Source organism: Hemiscyllium ocellatum, chromosome 7 (assembly GCF_020745735.1).
Source record: "Hemiscyllium ocellatum isolate sHemOce1 chromosome 7, sHemOce1.pat.X.cur, whole genome shotgun sequence".
Classification (NCBI taxonomy): domain Eukaryota; kingdom Metazoa; phylum Chordata; class Chondrichthyes; order Orectolobiformes; family Hemiscylliidae; genus Hemiscyllium; species Hemiscyllium ocellatum.
In genome coordinates this window covers 98,207,308-98,228,322 of record NC_083407.1, presented here as the reverse complement: position 1 = coordinate 98,228,322, position 21,015 = coordinate 98,207,308, and the positions used below count along the sequence as shown (strand labels likewise).

At 45.3% G+C, this 21,015-nt stretch overlaps 1 protein-coding gene across 4 annotated transcripts in view; it reads right to left on the bottom strand.

Moving 5' to 3' along the window:
* cdk15 (cyclin-dependent kinase 15) overlaps window positions 1-17,502 on the bottom strand; it is a 31,905-nt gene extending 14,403 nt beyond the window's left edge. For 3 of the 4 annotated variants that reach the window (XM_060828074.1, XM_060828073.1, XM_060828076.1), the window contains exons 1-10: window positions 17,266-17,502; window positions 11,728-11,759; window positions 8,432-8,581; window positions 7,723-7,817; window positions 7,341-7,420; window positions 6,093-6,187; window positions 3,996-4,058; window positions 2,821-2,944; window positions 2,187-2,307; window positions 377-470 (exon numbers count right to left, since the gene is read on the bottom strand). In XM_060828074.1, the coding sequence (XP_060684057.1) occupies window positions 377-470; window positions 2,187-2,307; window positions 2,821-2,944; window positions 3,996-4,058; window positions 6,093-6,187; window positions 7,341-7,420; window positions 7,723-7,817; window positions 8,432-8,581; window positions 11,728-11,759; window positions 17,266-17,311 (900 nt within the window). In that variant the 5' untranslated portion in view covers window positions 17,312-17,502. The remainder of the gene's footprint in view (window positions 1-376; window positions 471-2,186; window positions 2,308-2,820; window positions 2,945-3,995; window positions 4,059-6,092; window positions 6,188-7,340; window positions 7,421-7,722; window positions 7,818-8,431; window positions 8,582-11,727; window positions 11,760-17,265) is intronic. The other variant, XM_060828077.1, reaches the window with a different exon arrangement.
* Window positions 17,503-21,015: the final 3,513 nt, after the last annotated feature.

The following is a 21,015-nucleotide window of genomic DNA, read 5'->3' as shown; positions in this document are numbered from 1 at the left end:
TAGTCAGGGACAAAAAAAAAGAGGGTCTCAGATCCCACTGACCCACCGAGTTTCAGACGGACGGGAATCCTATTTTCCAGAATTATTTCTGGAAATAGGCCTGTGCCAATCTGTGCACATGCAAACCAAGATCAAGTGACATTACATGTCACTACAGTCTCTGAACTCTAAGACCTCTGCTGCCTTGCCTCGTTGTGAACTGAAAGGAATTGTGGGAAATAAGAAGGAGTCACTCTCCTGCTCTAGGCCAAGTTCAAACCAAGGCCCTTCACCTAGTTTCAATGTGTGGAGATTCACTCCCTCCCTTAGCCTCAATGGAGTTCAAACCCCAGTGATGGTGTCTTCCCGGGTTAACGCAATATCCAAAGTCACTTACTGCCCAGATTCTCTGGAGCTGCTCCATGATATCAGACACACCAGGAAATGCTGGACAGCCTTCCACCATCTCAATGAATATACAACCTGCTCCCCTGCCAAGGAAGGACACAATTACTCGCCATTGTCAACACTACAAGGCAGGGAACAGTCACACATCCAGCTTGTTCCAGGAAATTTGGCAAAAGTAAGGCAGAAATGAGATCTACACATCAGTATTCTCACCGGTGAATGTGTGGGACTATGGGCATGCAATCCCTATGCATCTCACTGAGATAGGTGGGTCGGGGTGGGGGTGTGTGGGGGAGTGGTGATAGTTAGTTGGTTTGATGTAAGATGGGTTACTACAGCTTCCAGTTCTGCTCAAGAGAGGCTTGTTAGAATATGAAATGCTGAAGAATTAGAGACCCCATTCATTCAAGTGTTTAGGACACCAAGACACCGTTTTGTGGTGATAAAGCATTCAGGTGGATTGTGTAACCATGGTAACAGTATCACTGGGAGAGAATGACAGGCATGAGTACATCTTTTTGGCTCCACTTTTTCTAAAGTCTGTATTGTGTTGCTTTTAATGCATTGTAAATTAGTGATAATAGATATGGAATGTCAGCATTGAAAACTAGAACTGGTATAAGTGTTCACAGTAAAGCATTTAGAGTTATTTGCTGTGTGAGGTTGGCATGGTAACACTTTGTACCCGAGTCGTATAGTGAATAGTGAACTCACTCAGAATCCTAATATAAAGAATTGTGATGAATCATTGATGAGCAGGCATGTTGGATTGTGCAACATGAGTTCTTCAAAGTCAAGGATCCAACTCTGCAAAATGAGGCCAACTCTACAAGGAAAGATCTTGCAGGGACATGATAGGGTGGACCCTGGGAAGGTGGTTTCCCTTGTGGGAGAAACAACAGGTACTGAATACAGGTTAAAAATTAGGGGTCTCCCTCTTAAGATGGAATGAGAATTTTTTTCTCTCTCTCAGAGGGTTGTTGAGGCGATGGAACACTCCTCTCCAGACAGCACTAGGGGCTGGGGCTGGAATATCATCAAGGCAGAGAAGTGGTATTGAGAACACAAGTCTTATTAAATGGCAGAGTAAGCTTAAAGGCCTAACCAGCTCCTTCATGTTTCTGCATTTTGTTATCTTTGACATTGGTATTTGCATCATTTAATGAAACAAGAAAGCAGTTAGTTAGTTCCTCTCAACCAGGCCTGAGAACTGAATTCGATACCTTGGAGGTGGAAGAATCCCCATTACCCCAGTTGTTACCCTGTGCCTCTTGGCTCAGCATGCTGCTAGCAAGTACTGTCCACATTGACAACGGGAGAATGCCTACCCTCAACTGGAGAGTTACATGAGGGGGTGGTGGGTCTGTGGATGCAGATGGGGTTTGGGATCACAAGCCTGGGCAATTAGACTTTGTTCATAAAGGGTCAAAGTCAGGAAGCATACCTTCACACGAAAGGACAGGGGAGAAAGGGAACTACATACCTCACCCCTTCCCCCGCCCCCAAACATCATAGGGACCGCAGGGCAACTGAAAGTTTCAACACTGAGGCTGCTGGATGTTTGTTGGTTAAGAGTATAAGGGATGATGGAGTTGAGTTAGATAAGATCTAATGGAATATTGGGGCAGGCTATCCATGGGATGAATGGTCTCCTCCCATTCCTAAACTGTCAGTGAGCTGCTAATCCTAGACTCCACCTCCAAGGCCAACGCCACCACCCAGCTCAAGGAGCGAATATTCCTGAATGTATCCCGGAGTCACCACAGGTTTTCATTGGAAAGGATGTGAAGAGTCCTCACCAGATGTCCAGGGCCGTGGAGTAATCGGTCGCCCCAAGGAGGACGTCCGGAGGCCGGTACCACAATGTCACCACCTGGGAGGAGTAGGTCTGACTGGGCACAGACTTCGCTCTTGCCAGTCCTGTTGGTCAGAACAGAGAAAGAACTGACTGTGAGAAACTGGTTCTGAGGCAAGGGAGCTGATAGAATGGCTGAAGTCATCTGTTTTAGGCACGCTAGGGTGTACGATGAAAATGCTCACCAGAGGATTGAAGGTCCAAAAAAATTGATTTGTTCGCGCAGAGTAAACTGAGGCCACAGAGTCTGTACACAATTCTCCCAGAGAAAGGAACACACACACACACACACACACACACACACACACACACACACACACACACACAAAGAGGCATGAGAGAGAGGCACACACATGGATGCATACAGGCAGAGAGAGAGAGATACACAGGCAGAGAGAAACATACACACACACATACCGACAGAAACCTAAACATGCACATAACGCACATGCAGGCAGAGAGGTGAACACACACACATTGTAACACTCAACACCTTCTCCCATGCACTCAGTCACAGACCCTCGCACACTCTCTCTCTCTCACACACACACACACACACTCACATATAATGGACTGACCGAAGTCCGCCAGCTTGAGCTCTCCAACACAGCTGATGAGCAGGTTCTGTGGTTTCAGGTCACGGTGAAGGATGTGGCAGTGATGAATGTACGCTAGGCCTCGCAGGAGTTGAAAGAGAAAGAGCTGGAAGGGAAGAAAGCTGCCTGTTTGTTATTCAGGAAACAGTGCACTAACCGGGCTCTCAGGTCTGAGCCTGGCCCAGCAGGGTGACACGAGGAATGGTCACCAAAGGAACAAGAACAGGGTTCACTCCGTGTCCTGTTTATGTGAATCATTGTCAGGATTTGATCATCAAGGCTAACGGAATGTTGATCTTCTTCCAGAGGGACAGGAATACAAAGGGAAACAAATACACTTCAGTTGTATCCAGCTTTGTGTTGATCACACCTCGGCTAACTGTGGTCAGTTCTGGGCACTGCCCAACAAGCTGAGGGAAACTGATACTGAAACTACAAAAAGAGAGTAGCTGATGGAATGGCTAAAACTACAGGATGGTTTCAGGGCCAGTTGAAAGTAAATGATGCTCACATGAGGAAAGAAGATAGCAAAAAAAATAGTTTATTGATACAGAATCAGTCAGAATAAACTGATGTCACTGGAATGTGTTTGGGAGCAGGATGTACAATCAGTTCTGCTCTAATGCATCTTTCATTAACACAAATCACTGTAATGCGATTGGGTGAACAGGGAACGCTGTTTCTAAAGCGTGTGTTGGCTATAACGCGATTGGATTGCCAACACTTTAGGTGCTGTTTATGTTGTGTGCTTTCTGTACACTACTGGGTCACACAGGAACACAACGCAGGCATTTTGGAAGAACTGCCTGCATAGGCCTTGGAAGAAGTGTAAGCTGATGATGCTAACGAGTGACCGTCACCAGGGGAACCATGGAGTGACCACTGCTAATGGAACCGTGGAGTGACCAATTGCAATGGAGTTTCACTCCAGTTTGTGTGAGCACCTTCAGGGAAGGGCAGTGACATTCGGAGTGTGAATGAAACACAGTAAGATGTGCAGTTAAGGTACATTATTGTCGGGTTAATCCAGCACCTGCACTTTACGGGATCAACTCGGGACTCATAGTTGAATGGAGGATCACGTCCTCACCCTCACTCACTATTGCCAGCCTTAGTTAATGGGGGAGGGAAACTCTGCACCTTGAACCACAACCTACCTTGACATTGTGTGTGTGCAGGCCTCCTGGGTGCTGGGTCATGTACTGTGCGAGGTCAGTTTGCTAGAAAGAAGAAGAAACTGGAATGAGCTGTAAGTAACACTGAGTAGCAGTGTGATACCTTTCTTGGTCAGATTGCTTGTTGTTATTCTTAATCTTAACCTCTCTGAGGGCAATTTTCTGTTTACTTCAGTATCCCTTCCTCCTTCTCTTCTTTAAGCACATGAGTAGGAAAAGGGGAATAATACTCAGCTCCTCAAGCTAACTCTGCCATGCACTAACACCACAGCTGGTCTGACTGGACCTCAATCCACTGGCCTGTCTACACCGTAAAATATTTAGCTCCCTTGTTAGTCAAGAATTTTGATTCTACATTTGCCTCAAAAATATTGCATAATTCCCCCAATCTCCGTTGCTCTCTGTGGAAGGGAGTTCCATAAACTAATGACCTTCTCCTCATTTGTCACAATAAGGAGACGTCTTATTTTGAAAGTATCCCTTAGTTCCAGTCCTCCCACAAGGGGGAAAATTCCTTTCAGCATGCATTCTGTCAAGTACCCTCAGGATCTTAGATGTTCCCCAAGATCACCTCACATTCTTCTAAACTCTAAAGCGTACAGGGCCAACTGGCCAATTCTTCCCCAGAAAATAACTTCTCCATCCCAGGAGTCTATAGGCACAAACTGGACAACACAGAAACAGGCCATTCGGCCCGTCCGCTATATGTCTGTCAGCCTGAGAGAGGCTGGTTTCTTATGGATAGCACTAACCTGCTACTGTGCCCAGCTCCCTTGAGCTGCCCACTCTGACAGGAGACGCCCACACGTTCAAACCCATGTTGGTGCTGATTTGAGCCCAGGCCTGTCCCTCCACCCAAAAGCTTTCACTCACAGACACACGCACGCATACACAAGGACATTGCCCCCACCTTTCTCACCCCTATTCAACAGACACTCCATCTGCCATTCCCATCTCCTGTGGCCCCTTGCTTCCCGCTGAATAGATTTCAAGATCCTTAATGTTGTCTGTAAGTCTCGGCATACCGCTGATCACCTGAGACACTGGCAACTCTCAACTGCGAGCACCAAAATATCAAAACCCTCTCCCTGCTACCCCACCCCCTACATCTTCATTTCCCCCAAAACAAGATCCGCCGTCACATCCGTCCCTTTTCAAACAAGACCAAGGAAATCTGATCCAGCCCTTGATCGCAAGTCACCCCCTCTCTGCCCTCCCAGCTCCATGGTACAGCGCTCTATCTCCATGACACATGGCATCTGTGCCTCATCCTCTCAAAACTCTTTCTCTCTTTGCGTGTTGTGAACATCCACACTAATCCTTCATTCGTGTCTGAGTACAAACTGTTATTCTGTGGTGGTTCTGGCAGTTACCATGTTACTGTTGCATATGTGCAACCACATGACAGTCAACAAACTGTGCGCCATTCCTGGGACAATGTCTACTGGGTCTGAAGCAAAGACCAGTCACAACCCAACTAAATGGCAAAACAGTCTCGAGGGGTGAACCGCCCTTCGATGGCACCATGTTCCTGCTTCAGTGGCAATCCAATCTCATGTCTCTGAAATCCTCTGCATCCCCAGAACTCTTGTCTCTTGTACAACCTCAGTCTATTTCTCCCCCTCCATCGGTGGTCATGTCCTAAGCTCACAAGGGCCTGAGCTCTGGAATTCTCTCATGATCCTTTCATCTGCCTCTCCTCCTTTAAGACATCTCTTAAAACATAGGGCACTGGAGTAAGCTTTTGGAAACCTGTCCTATCATTTCCTTATATTGCTGGATGTCATATTTTGTCTGATGACACTCATGTGAAATGCCATGTGTAGTTTTACTATATTAAAGGTGCTATACAAGTTGTTAACTCAGGGCATCCAACTCCAAATCCTGTCCACGGACTTTGTATAAATGTTAAGTTTTGTTCACTAATGACTAGCTTACACAGTCCACTCTTTCCAGTCTCTGTGCTATTAAAATTGCTTTCCCCTTTCATGTTTGCTTCTGAATATACACTGATGTTGAATCAGCACACAGCAGATCTGTTGGTGCGCGCACGCACACACACACACGCTGTAAACTCACCACATATTCAAAAACAAAGGTCAGAGTCTCCTGTGTGTGGATGATGTCATGCAGAAGTACAATATTGCTGTGTTTTAAACCCTTCAGTAGCGAGGCTGCAGACATGATGGAAAAAGCATTCAGAGACAAGATTGTTTTTCGGGAATAGAGTAAAGGTCATTTATAACCGCAAGTCTGCCCTGTTACCCTGCAGTATTCACTCACATTGATCCACTGAGAACACTCCATCATTGTACCATCCCCCACTGTAGTGAATAACATCATGCATAACATATCCTCACGCTGTACCTACACTTGCGACTATGATTTATGATATACCTTTCAGAACTTCACTCTGATCCATCCCCTGCTGCAATGATGTACAGTACATGAAATACGCCGTCGCTCTGTAGCTACCCTCAATGGGGTGAATTATGGTATATATAACGTATCCCCAATCTGTACCATCCCTCACTGCAATGAGTAATGGTATTTCTAACATTTCTTCACTCTGTACCTACCCTCACTGCAGTGAATTACAGTAAAAAAGCATGCTCATTATAAATCTACCATCACCACGTTATACATAACATAGCCTCATTGTATAATTATTCACTGAAGTAAATGATGACATACAAAACACACCCTCAATCTCTACCATTACTCGCTGGAGTGAATTATGCAGATTTTCACTTTATCCCAAACACCTCTGCTAAACATTAAAAGGTTATTATAACACACCTTCATTCTGTATCTATACACTGCAATGATTTATATTGCTTGTGTATTGAATATATATTGTATACCTTCACTCTGAACTACCCCTCATTGTAACGACACACAGCATATGTAATACACCCTAACTCCCAACTATTTCTCCCTGGACTAAATTACGGTACATATAACACACATTTCACTCTGTATTACCCCTCACTAGAGTGTATTACAGTACATATAACACAGCCTCACTCTGAAACACACTTAGTATTGTTAACTATGGTATAGATAATACACCCTTACTCTGCATAATCCCACAATGACACTAATTATAGTAGATATAACTCACCCTCATCACTGTTCACACCCAAATCACATTGAATTACTGTACATATAACATTCACAAGGTATAGTCACTCACTGCAGATAATTATGGTTAAGTGTAACTCACCCTCAACCTGCATCCACTACTTTGAATTATACACTTATTCTGTAGCATCCATCACTGGATTGCATTATGATATATATCAAACACCCTCACTCTATACTTACCCTCACGGATTGCAGTGAAAGGCACACCTTCTTCTTCTTGCATTTTAATCACCTTCAAGGCAACAAGATTGCCATTTATCCTGCACAGACCGAGAGCACAGTTAACACCTGATTCGATTTTTCTTAGTGCATTTCTTCTCTTGGAAGGAACACTGGGGAGCTGGAGAAACACTGGGGAGCTGGAGGAACATGGGGAGCTGGAGGAACACTGGGGAGCTGGAGGAACACTGGGGAGCTGGAGGAACACTGGGGAGCTGGAGGAACACTGGGGAGCTGGAGGAACACTGGGGAGCTGGAGGAGGGTTTGGAATGCTGGGGAACCTAGCCTGGAGGGTTAAGTGAAATGGAGACAAGGAGGATGACTGAGAATATTACAACTAACCTGCTGATCCCCTTGTACACCGTGGAGTAGGATCCTTCCCCTAGTTTCTCCAGGTTTAGATAAGAGGCTGCAGTCCCAAATCGTAGGCCACTTCTCTGGAATAAATAAAAACATTACAATTTCTTGTGATGAAAGGCTTACATTTCACTAGCACCTTTCATTGCCTCAAGACATTCTAACGTGCTTTACCGGCAGTGAAGTACATTTTGAAATGCAGCTACTGTTGTAATGTGGTAAGTGTACCTGCCAATTAGCATACAGCAGGCTCCCACTGACAGCGAAATAACGGCCAAATACGCTGCTCTAGTGATGTTGGTTGAGGACAGGAATGTTGGCCAAGACACCAGGGAAAATGCGTCAGCTATTCCGAGATGGCAGACACGGCCACCCTTTTTAACGGACTGTCTGAAAGATGACATCTCCAACAACGCTGCACTCCCTCAGTGCTGCGACCTTGACGTTTGTGCTCAATTCTCCGGAGCAGGACTTGAACCCAGAACCTTCTGTCTCAGAGACGAGAGTGGTGCCCACTGAGCCACAACTGACACTGTTCAACCCACGGATAGGTCCAGGGAGGGCTACAGGGTTTGGGACAAGGGGAAACATTGCAACGGTAAAAGTCATCATAAGGATCAGTGGATTTGGGGAGGAGGCAACCTATTGGACAGGTAGTGGCTGTTGTATGGAGATGAGTGTTGATGCAGCGTACCCATTGGTGGCCCTGGGTGTAGTTCTTGCACCCTATCGGAATGCTGTTGCTGCGGCTCCTGTGCCTGCTGGGTTTTTGGGCCTGCAGTGTGTGGTACAGACGGGGCTCGCAGACAAACGGACTTCTCGGCGACTCAGCAACCTCAGTCAGCTGCAAAAAGAGAAAACAGCGTTCGTATCGAGACAGTGTTGGGACATACGGTGAACAACCACCCATTGCTGTGACAAACATCGGCCTCAAAACAGCCCACTGACCTCCTCCCTGGTCAACATCACGTGATCGCCAGTGACACCCCCATCTTTCCTGCCCCTGCAGCTTGGCTCAGTGGGCAGCACTCTCTCTGGGAAAAAAGGTCGTGGATTCAAGGCCCGTTCCAGAGATTTCAGCGCATCATCCAAGCAGACATAGGTCAAGACTACCCAGGCTCCCATAATGGAGGGGAAGGGGAGAGGGGAGGTTGTTGTAATGAAGGATCTTCCAGTCCCTACAGTAAGGGAAAGGCCTGGTGTTAGGGGTGCGGTTACCCCAGCTCATATGGGAGGGCCCTGTTGTTGGGGCAGGGTTACCTTAGCTCAAAGTGGGAGGGTCCTGTTGGGATGGTCATCTCAGCTCCTATTGTGGGTTGGGCCGGTAAGGGGCAGGGTTTCACTGTTCAAAGTGGGAGGGGCCTGCTAAGGGTGAGGTGACTCCATTTTCCAATGGTGGAGGAGCCTGTGGTGGGAGGGGTTATCCCTGTTCCTAATTTGGGAGGAGCCTGCTGTTGATGGGGTTTTACCCCAGCCTCTAATGTGTGAAGGGCCTGTTGTGAGGGACAGTTATCCCAGCATCAAGTGGCAGGGGGGAGGGTACCTGTTGTCAAAGGAGGATTACCCCACCTCCTAATATGCTAGATGTGTATTGTTAGGGAAGTGGTTACCCCGTTCCAAATGTGGGAGGGGCCTGATCTTAGGTGGGTTACCTAACTCCTAGTGTGGGAGGGGCCTGTTGTTAAGGAAGGGTTTGCCCCAGCTCTGACTCTGACTGAAGTTATTGCCAGACTGAAAATAGTGATAATGACCCACAGTTATTAAACAATTAAAACAATACCCCTATTCGGACCCGTCTCTTTACAACACATCACATCCTGTTGTCCAGGTACTGCTTGAGAACACCATTCCCCAATCTGCCAGGGTAACCTGATGTATATACTGTACACATTTAATAACTGTTGAATACAAGGTTAATAACTCAAAATATACACAGCCAAAAATTCACCAAACCTCCACAGTTAAAACCCAAGCGAGGCATTAGCTAACAATGGTTCAATCTGAAGATTTCAAATACAGATTAATAATTGTGGTCATTTTGAACACTGTCTTAATTCTTGGTCTCTCTGAGACTGTGACCCCCCCCTTTGCTGCTCCCTCCCTGTGGTCACACCCTGGGAACATCTTACATGAAATTTGCACAGAAATTGCGGTTACAAAAGAGACCATTTGGCCCAGTCTACACAGCAGCACTTCTATTCCACTTGAGCCCATTCCCAAACCTTCCTCATCTAACTCAATCAGCACAACTCTCCATTCGCTTCTGCTGCATAGCAGTTCCTCTTAAAAACATCCTTGTTTGGTGATAGCCGACAGGCTGGAGTTACCTCAAAGGAAGCTTGCCCTCCATTCCAAACATTCCCCAGACTGGACTCAGAGGCTGAGCAGGAGCAGCAGCAAATTCTTTCCCAGGCTCTCCACTTGGACATTATCTTTCTCACTGTACAGAACCTCTACAGCCAGACATCAACCCCTCACTGCTCAGTCACAGGGCCACAGTCCCATGATTTGTTACAACAAGGCTCTCTCTCTCTCTCTCTCTCTCTCTCTCTCGTCGGGAGATGAAAAATGACAAAACAGATCAAGCATTAAGCCCAGTGTTTACCAGCTCCTGGCCAGTCAGGATGAATGAATAAAGCAGGGATATCAGACAAGATCTCCTGATGAGCTATCCTGATGAGATAATAGGTAATTGGCTGCAAGTGGGGACAAGGAGAGAGCACTTCAAGGTGAGAAAGATAAAATGACAACAGAGCAAAGGGCAGAGGAAACGGATGGAGTCAGGAAAAGGACTGGGATCGCTGCATGAGTTTGGAACTTTGCTTAGGAATAGCTGGAAGGTTGGAACAGGAACTCAGTAGAGTGGGATTACAGCCAGGGAGAGGGGTGAAGAGTTAGAGATTGGAGTTGGGGGGGGGGTCTGTGAGCTATTTCCGAAGGAGGGAGAGCTGGAGCTTAAAGGTGCTGGGGGTGGAGACCTATTGCTCAGGCAACTAACCATTCCTCAGTCAAGGAGGGGCTCAAGACCCAAGGAATGGGTTAAAGCCCAGATAGGGGTTGGGGCTAAGCCCATAGTGTGATGGGCTGCAATAAAGAATTTGCCAGGCCAAGAGCCAAATGAAGTGGATCATAGAGCATAGGGAGAGCTATAGCCCAAACCAGGGGGAGCGGTGCCTGGTACTAGGGGAGGAGCTAGAGATCATTGAGTGGAGTTACACCAGAGTGGGTGGTGTCAGAATCTGGGAGGAAAAAGCTTGGGAAGAGGGATTAGGGATGGCTAGAGAAGAAGGGATGTTGCTAGGGGAGACGGTGGAGCTCAAGAAGAGATGGAGCTCTAGACGTGCTGGCTAGATGGATTAGCTATGGTTAGTTCAGAGTTAGAGGGGTAGGGTGGGGGAGTGGGTCAGGATGGGATGCTCTTCGGAGGAATGATGCAGACTCAATGGGCCAAATGGCCTACACCTGCATTGTAGCGCTTCTATGACAGGGTTTGGGGCTGGGGGAAGAGGAGACGGAGCCAGAAGTGAGGAAGTGGGGATAAACCCCAGTGGGTAAAAAATGAGGTCTGCAGATGCTGGAGATCACAGTTGCAAATGTGTTGCTGGTCAAAGCACAGCAGGCCAGGGCAGCATCTCAGGAATAGAGAATTCGACGTTTCGAGTCCTGATGAAGGGCTTATGCTCGAAACGTCGAATTCTCTATTCCTGAGATGCTGCCTGGCCTGCTGTGCTTTGACCATAAACCCCAGTGGGGCCAAGCACAGAGTTGGGATTCAGTTAGTTTGTGGTTGGGTGTGACAGGATCTAGGAAGTGGCCTGTACTATTCTCTCTATCTCTGTAACCTGCTCAACACATTCAGTGTCGCCAAACCCTCAACCTGCTCCTGAGACAAACGATAGAGATCAGTCTTCAATCATCCAAGAATCAATTAAAAACCCAGTAGCAGTGAGGGGCTTAATCCCACTATCCGTGAGCAGCAGAACTTTTTACCTCTTTGTATCCAGGGTGTCGCTGGGTCAGACCTGTTAAGAATAAATAGCAAAGTGAGCGTTCTGAAGAACTTGGTGAATATAGCCAATGACTAAGAGAACAAGGAACAGCAGGAACAGAAATAAGAATAGCAAATGTTAGAATGTCACTCAAAATTTGGCCAACAGTTACAACAACAACAACAACTCGCAATTATATAGCTCCTTTAAAATAACAAAACACCCCAATCCACTTCACAGCAGCACAACAAAACAAAAATACAACAATTTGTCTTATAGGGTCAGGTGATCAAAAACTTTTTGTAAAAAGGTAAGCTTTAAGGGATGTCATTAAAAGAAGAGGTAGAGAGAGGTTTGGGAAGGAATTACTGAACGTAGAACACATGAAGCTGGCTGAAACCACTGTTACTAATGGTAAAATAATTCGGACACACAATGTGCAAGAGACCAGAAGAATTGTAGCTTTGCAGAGATAGAGAGGGGTGAAGCCATTTAAAAGCAAGGGTGTAAATATTAAAATCAACGAGTTGCTTAGCCAGGAGCCAATGTTGAGCTGGTGAGTAGGGGAACGAGGCTTAGTGCAAGAAAGGATATGGGAAGCACAGATTGGGATGACCTCAGTTTTACAAATGATATAACATGGGACACCATCCAGCAATGCACTGGAGTGGTCAACAGTAGGAACATAGCAGTAGGAATAATCCACTCAAGTCCTTGAGCCTGTTCTACCATCCTAGATCATGACCAATTAACCACCTTAACACATTCCTCCACACTGTCCCCATATCCCAGTCTCTTTAAATATTGAAACCTATTGAGCTCAATTCAATGATTGAACCTTCACAATCCTCTGGGGTAGAGAAATCTACAGATTCACTACCCTTCAAATGAAGAAATATCTCCTCATCTCAGTCCTAAATGGTCTGCCTCATATTCTGAGATTGTGTGCCCCTGGATGTAGAACCCACAGCCTGGAAAACTTCCTTCCTGCATTTACATGTTAGGAATTCTGTAAGTTCCTATGACATGGCCTCTTGGTTCTTCCAAACTCCAGGGAGCACAACTCCAGCCTGCTCCATTTCACCTCAGATACCAATTCCATGGCCACCGGGATCAATCTGATGAACCTTCACTGCGCTTCCTCTATGGCAGGTATATCAGCAAAGGTCAGAGTGTGGGAGACTTCGGTGGAGTGAGATGAAACCTGAATGAGACTGCACTTGGAAATTTGGTTTAAAATGGGAATTCAACTGACAATAGCCTTGTAAGTAATTTAAAACTGCCTAATTAAAGGAAGTAATTCCTGCCTGATTCTGGCTGTAAGATTCAAGCACATGAATTTCCTTTATGTAAATGAGGTGTTGATCACTGTAGCTAAAAGGGGTCTCTGAGCAGATCCATATAAGAAAGGGAATTCCTCTACCGCAGTGTCAAGAGAGGGGCATAATCAGGGTGTAGGAGTGAGGTGAAGGCTGGGTGAGTCACTATCCTGTTGGAAATTTGGTTCACTGTGGGAATTCAGTGCAAAAAAGGGGCATGGTGCTTTAACTAAGGTTTCACTACAAGGAGTGAAGAGGTAAGTGGGAGAGGATGAAGGTGTGGATTGAGAGGCCAATCTACAGTGAGACCATAACCAGAGAGACCTCACAATTCACAGCACAAGGTGAGAACAAGGGAAGAAGCTGATAGCTGAGTAGGATTGGTCACTGTTTCTAGTCTTGCAGGTACAGGTAAGGTCTTTAGTTTGTATTTAGGTGCCCAGTGGGTTTCTTCTTCACATCTCTCTTTCCTTATCATGTCTGCTTAAGAATCAAATTGGTACTGGTGAGGTTTAGATTATAGAAACAAAAATATCATTACAGTAAAGTGTAAAAATGCAGGGAATCTAAAATAATTAATTTTTTTATTAAACCAAATACAATGGTGAAGGTAGGATGGGTGATGTATTGCAGCTACAGCATGTGGACACTGCTGGACACCAATGTGAACACGTCTGTACCAAGTGTTGCAAAACGAAGAAGTTCCAATCCGAGGTGAGGAGGTGGAAGCTGAGCTGCAGATGTTGTGCCACATCAGGGAAGCAGAAAGTTACCTGGACACTTTGCTCTTGAGACTAGTCAGACAGCCTTCAGGCTAGATAACTCAAAACTGGTCTGCAATTCAGGTCAAGAGGGTAAAGTCGGTATGAGGACAGGGGGTGGGGTTGCAACTGAGGAGCCTTGACCCTTGCAGTTGTCCAACAGTTATGAGGCAAGCTGTGAGGATGGCAATGGAACTGCAGGAAAGATGAGTAAACTGACCATGGCACTTTGGTACAGGAAGCCATTTAAGTGGGGGAGGAAATAGGGGAGAGAATAATTAGGCATAAGCCATAATTAGCCATAAGAGGGAGTCCCAAAGAATGTGATGCCTGCCCAATGCTGGGTTAAGGGCATCTTCTCTAACACTGAGGGGAAGTTGGAGTTGGACAGGAGGGATCTCGTTGTTGATACCAGCGACATTGATAGGACTGAAAAGGAGGTTCTGCCGAAAGTTATTAAGAACTAAATAAGAAGGCAGAATCTCCAAGATGATGTTCTCTGGATTACTGCCTGAACCACAGGCAAACTGGATTAGGGTAAATAAAGTCAAGGAGTTTAAATGTCTGACTTACAGGGGAAAGAGTTTGGGAGAGGGGAAATGTAGGCTTACAAAGCAAAAGAGCATTGCAGCATTACAGGGCAGCTGTCTGCATAACGACATCCAAAGTGGGACAGACTGTACAGAAAACACGGAAAAAGTCCCAGAGGATTGTGAAACTGTCAATGTAACACATTTTATTTAGAAAGGAAAAGAAACACGAAACAGATCACTACACGGATGTGATGTATTTGCATTTTCAGAAGATGTTTAAGGTACAACACATTAGGCCATTTAAAAAAAGCCCACTGTGTTGGAGGTAGTAAATTAACATTGGATCAGGGGACATGAGCTCAGAGTAAGGAGTCACCCATTTAAGACATATAAAGAGGAATTCCTTTTCTTCTAATAGTGAATCTGTGAGATTCTTCATTGCAAAGGGCTGTCAAGGCTAGATCATTAAGACTGAGCAAGACAGATTTTTGTTCAGTCAGGATGTCAAGGGTTATGGAGAGAAAGGAAATTGAGAATTAGCAGATCAGCTGTGATCTCATTAAATGATGAATCAGATTCAATGGGCCAAATGGCCTATTTCTGTGACTTATGCCCTTATCTTCAGGGAGGTGCCACCTGAACCCTTGACTCCCCACGATTCTTGAGGTTGAACTTCCCAAGCCTTCCCCTTTCTCCAGCAGTGATCAGCAATCTCGCTCTTGGTCTGATATCTGTAAATGCTTTAAGTGAGGTAGTAGCTGATGGTACATGAGGGAAGAAAAACTTCTATATTACATTCTGATTCAGCACTGTGTAATCCTATCTATCAAGCTGTATCATGCCTAATATTGAAAGGGATGCCCACGGCCTCTATCTGTTTTGTTGGGTCTTTAACCACTCAGCTACATTGATGTCATCTCATTCATGTCACAAAACCCAATGAACAACACTTTAAAAGCATGAAGTAAGAACACAAATTTCCTGTGAAAAGGAGTATTTACTATGGCAACCCTTATAGTTCCCATAGCAATCTTCTTCACCCTGCCGCATGTCATTTTCATTCTGAAATTCCCTACCATACTCTGGGAAAGTGACATTTTGCTTGGGTTGGTCACATTACCCAGGTCACGGAAAGACTAGTGAAACCCTGACCGATGTACAGTGACCGCCAAGGTAAAGGCAGATTCACTACAAGAGGATGTTTGCCTTTGTGTGGGAACTCTAAAACGGTGGGCGCAGTTTCAGGGCTCCCCCGTTTAGTAGGGAAATGAGGAAGAATCCTCTTCTCAGAGACTCATTAGTCCTTGGAGTTCTCTTCAATGGAGAGCAGTGGAAGCTCTGGGTCATTGAATTCAGTCAAGGCTGAGAGATAGCCTTTTGATCAATATGGGAGTCAAGGGTTGTAGGTATCAGCAGGAAGTGGTGTTCAGGCCACAACCATGATCTTATCAAATGATGGAGAAGGCTTGATGGGCTGAATGGCCTAATCCTGCTTTTTATGTCATTTCTATGGCTTCAAAGGGTCAAAATCCTTCTTTGTAAAAGCCCACAGGGACCCCACAAGGATCAAGTTTATTCATTCATGGGGCTTGAGGCCTGGCAGATTATGGTACACTGGAGGATGGCAGGGCTTGGTCCCACAACTAAAAAAACAACACATTGGCCTTGGAGGGAGTGGAGTTGATCAGAATGATCCTGGAGCTAAAATGATAAAAACAATGAGGAGAAGTTGCATAAACCAGTGCTCAAATACAGAAGATGAAAGCAGTGATCGAATTTCAGTGTTCAGGGTAGTTAAAGGAATTATCAGGAAACGATTCTCTACACAGCAAGGAGTGGAAATCTAGAACTCTCTCCCCCAAAAAACCCAAGGCTGCAATTTAAAATGTCAAATGTTCAGGTAATGGCAATTGGAGAGATGGCACCATGGGAGGTGACTCATTTGCAGGATGTGTCACAGCCATGGATTCCATTGACAGCTCCTCCTCTCCAGTTGCCCTGAGAAGGTGCTGGTGAGCCACTGCGTTCCAGAACTAATTACAGTGGGTTTGATCTGGAAGGGCTTCCTGTCATTTCAGACGCAACTAAGAATCAGTTATATTGCTGGAGGCCTGGAGTCAGAGATATGCCAACACAGAGACACACCCCTGCACACACATCCATCCATGCACCCACACAGAGTCAGGTACACATATAGCTACATATCCACATACATAGAAACACACCCACACACAGAGATACATATCTACATACAAATACATATCAGTACACTTACACATGCAGATACAATACATACATCGAAACACATACATATCCACACATGCCGATACACATCGACACACACAAACACACATTGAAACACACAGAAAAAAAAATCCACACACAAACACAGAGAAACATCTGCACAGGCAGATACACATACACGCATACAAAAATACACAGGAACACTTTCATACACAGAGCAACACACAGATACACATCCACATACAAATATTTACACACATAGACAAGAACATACTGATAAAAACATGCATACATAAACACACAAAAAAATCCCCTCGCAAAGCGCTGGAAATTGGGCTCTGCTCAAAACCATGAATGTGTTTCAGTTGCACACAGGACTGAGTTATCACAGTAACCTCTGCACTCGGTCTCGGGGTTGCAAGTGCCTTGGTCCTTTCTGCAATAATTCGCGGGTCTGGAAGAAAAGCCGCCACCGTTTCCTCCTTTGCTCCCCGAGAGGAGGACACAAACCCTCTGCCCTTGACTTGGAAGGGGTTAACAGTGATCCGCAGCCTATCAAAAGCCGGGAAATTGTGCCCTGCAAAGCTGCAGAGAGTGTGTGTGTGTGCATACATTGAGACGGGACTGCGGGGCAGACAGACACTGGGCGGGGAAATAATCACCGGGCACAGTCAGTGCTCACCTAACCGGCTGAGAGTCTCTGCTGCAGCCTGCCTGAGGGTCTTCATTCCGGACACACTGCTTTGATGAAGGAGGCACTGACTCTAAACCAGTAGAACATCCCGGCGCTGCTGCAGCAGCCCACAGATGGCAGCTCCAGTCCGCCTCACCGGATCCATGCAAACACTGAGGCTGCCGGCCCACACTGTCTGTGTAATAACTAGTCCAGGCACATGACTGAATCCAGCTCTCCTTAAAAAAAACAGCACAACAACGAGCACACTCTCTCTCTCATCCCAGCGGGCACATTAAAAACAGCACACTGACTAACTAATCCCAGCACGTTTTGTTTTTAATTATTCCCAGTACTCACACCATAAGCCATACACTGGAAAGCAAACTAGCCCCAGTAGATTAGCCCAATACTGTATCCACGCTTGCTCAGAAGGAATGTCAGGTGTCATGTGGTCCACAAAACGCTCAACAGTTCCCTGGGCAACCTCGTATGAACTGGACCAGTGCAAGCATTTGTTAATAATCCATCCAGTGTCTAACTGGTGGAAGAGCCAGAGGGGAGATTTCACTTTCTGCTGATTTGGCCTGAAATGCACATCATGCAAGGTGAACATCATGCCAGCTTGTCTTGAAGCACAAATTCAAGTCAACTCACATCAGAGCTTTGAACAAGATGTAACCGACTCTAGCAGACTCTGCAGTCATGCCAACGTGTTATACCTTTGTTCACAAATCTGCATTGTCTGTGGAACCCTTCACCTGAATAAAACCCTGTTTTTTCTCCCACACGGTCTGTACTTCTGGGGGAGAAAAAGAGCAGGAGTGGTTTGCAGCACACCTTCCATAAAACTCTCCTGTTTGCTTTTGTAAATCACGCCCAGTCCCATTTATTCATTAGCACTGTGTTTATTGATCTACATTGATTCCCAGTCTGGTGCCACCTTGATCCAAGGATACTACCTTTCATTAATTCTATCTTTTGAGCATTCCCAATTATCACACCACGATTGGTACCAGTATTTTCTGTTACCTGGGCCCTAAATTCTGTAATTCCTTCTGTAGACCACCCTGTATGTGTGTGTCTCTACCTCCTTTTAAGATGTTCCTTTAAAACCTACCTCTTTAATCTTGTATCTACTTAAGTGGTTCAGTGTCAGATTTTGTTTGACAAGAGCCCTTGGAATGTTTTAAAATGGTACTATACAATGTAAATATAAGTTATTGTTAGAATTAGTTTGTGAGCTCTTAACATGGGATTAATTGTTAATTTGGGGCTTCCATTAATTAATTCATAGCTGAGAATAAGAAATGTATGTTTTAGCTTATACTTAAATACCCTAGTTTATCTAGAACTTTCATTCCTTTGAATTTAGAAAGTCAAGGGGTGATTTAATTGAAGTTTTCAAAACCTTAGGGAGCAGATAGACAGAGAGGTTGGGTATTGTCAAAGGTTGGGAAGTCAGGGGCATAGTGTAAAACTTTTTAAAAAAAACTTTCAAGAATTAAATTGAGAAACACTTTTACATGCAAACGTCGGTAGAAATTATTTTATTCGTTCATGGGATGTGGACTTTGCTGACAAGGCCAGAATTTAATCCTCATTCCTAACTGTCCTTGAAAAAGTGGTGCTGAGTCACTTCCTCCTTCCACTGCAGACAATGAGGGAGATTCCAGGGTTTTGACCCACTGAAGAATTGCAATATATTTCTAAGAGAAGACAGTGTGTTCAATGGAAGGGAACTTACAAGTAGTGATATTCGCATGTACCTCTGCCCTTGTTCTCCTGGGCAGTAGAGGTTGGATGGTGCTATTAGATTCCTTAGAGTATTGGAACAGGCCCTTCGGCCCAACAAGTCCACACTGACACTCTGAAGAGTAATCCACCCAGACCCATTCCCCTACAAATGCACCTTACGCTATGGACATTTTAGCACGGCCAATTCACCTAACCTATTGAAAGAGACTTGGCAAATTGCTGCAGCGCATCTTGAGATGGTGTGCACAGCTGCCACTGTGCATCAGTGGTGAAGGGAGAGAATGTAAGGTGGAGTGCTTTGTCCTGGTGGTGAGCTTCTTTGGAGTTGCATTCATCAAGATAACAGAGAGGATTCTATCATACTCTTGACTGTGTGTCGGGTTTGTGCCCGAAACATCAACTCTCCTGTTCCTCAGATGATGCCTGACCTGCTGTGCTTTTCCAGTGCCACACTTTTCGATTCTGACTCCAGCAGTCCTCACTCTCTTGAACCTTTGGGACATCACTCGTGTCTTCCACCGTGAAGATTGACACAAAATAACTATTCAGTTCCTCAGCCATTTCCTTGTTCCCCACTACTATCTCTCCAGTGTCATTTTCCAGTGGCCCAATGTCCACTTTTGCCTCTCTTTTGCCTTTTATATATCTAAAGAAACTCTTTCAGTCTTCCTTTATATTACTGGCTAGCTTACCCTCCGATTTAATCTTCACCTTCCTTATTTCTTTCTTCATTGCCCTCTGTTGGCCCTCAGGTTTCCCACTGGCCTTTGCCACATTAACTGCTTTCTCTTTTGCTTTTATTCTATCCCTGACTTCCCCAGTCAGCCATAGTTGCCTCATCCTCCCTGTACCATGTTGCCTTTTCCTCAGGATGAATCTCTGCTGTGTCTCCTGAATTACTCCCAGAAACTCCTGCCATTGCTGTTCCACTGTCTTTCCTGCTCAGCTCCTCTCCCAGTCGATTATACCCAGCTCCTCCATCATGCCTCTGTGGTTACCTTTATTCAGCTGTAATACCGTTACCTCTGATTCTATCTTCTCCCTCCCACATAGCAGAGTAAATTCAATCATATTATAATCACTGCCACCTAAAGGTTCCTTCACCTTACACTCCCTTATCAAGTCTGTCTCATTGTACAACACTAAACCCAGTATTGCCTGTTCCCTCTTTGACCAGCAACACATTTGCAGCTGTTCCCTAGTGGGATCCACCACAAGCTGCTCCAAAAAGCCATTGCATAGACATTCCACAAATTCTTTTCCTCACAATCCACTACCAACCTGATTTTCCCAGTCCCTCTGCATATTGAAGGCTCCCATGATCCCTGTAACTTTGCCTTTCCTACACATCTTTTCTACTTTCTAGTCTAGCTTGCACCCCAGCTCCTGACTACTGTTTGGAGGCTGGTCCGTAACTCTAACTATGTTTTATTTTTATCTGTTCAATCTATTATTTCAATTCTACCCCACAGATTTTATTCCATGTGACCCTACTTAGTTTCTCACTATTGATTTAATTTCATTCTTACTAACAAGGCAACCCCCCCCCCCAAGCAACTACCTGCTTATCTTTTCGATAGGATGTATATCCTTGAATATCCAGCTCCCAATCCTGATCCCGTTGCAGCCATGTCTCCGTGATACCCACCATGTCATTCCTGCCAATTTCAATCTGCACCACTAGCTCAGTTACCTTATTCCTCATACTGTGCACATTCAGATATAACACCTTCAGTCCTGCATTACCCATCCCTCTTCTCATTAAAGAAAGAGTAAACCTTTCCATGACATTATCACTGGGACAAACCTTCCTTAGGAGTGAGGAAAAAGATATTAATGCAGCTTTTATGTTTGAGTGAACCATTTTGGAAGTCAGAAAAAATAAATCATGGTTTGAAGTTGCAGTTCTGGCTGTCTTCACACTGAAAACATTATAAAGAAATCACCACATTATCAGCTGACAGGGATCAGTGGAACACATGGTGTAGGATGGAAAGATCC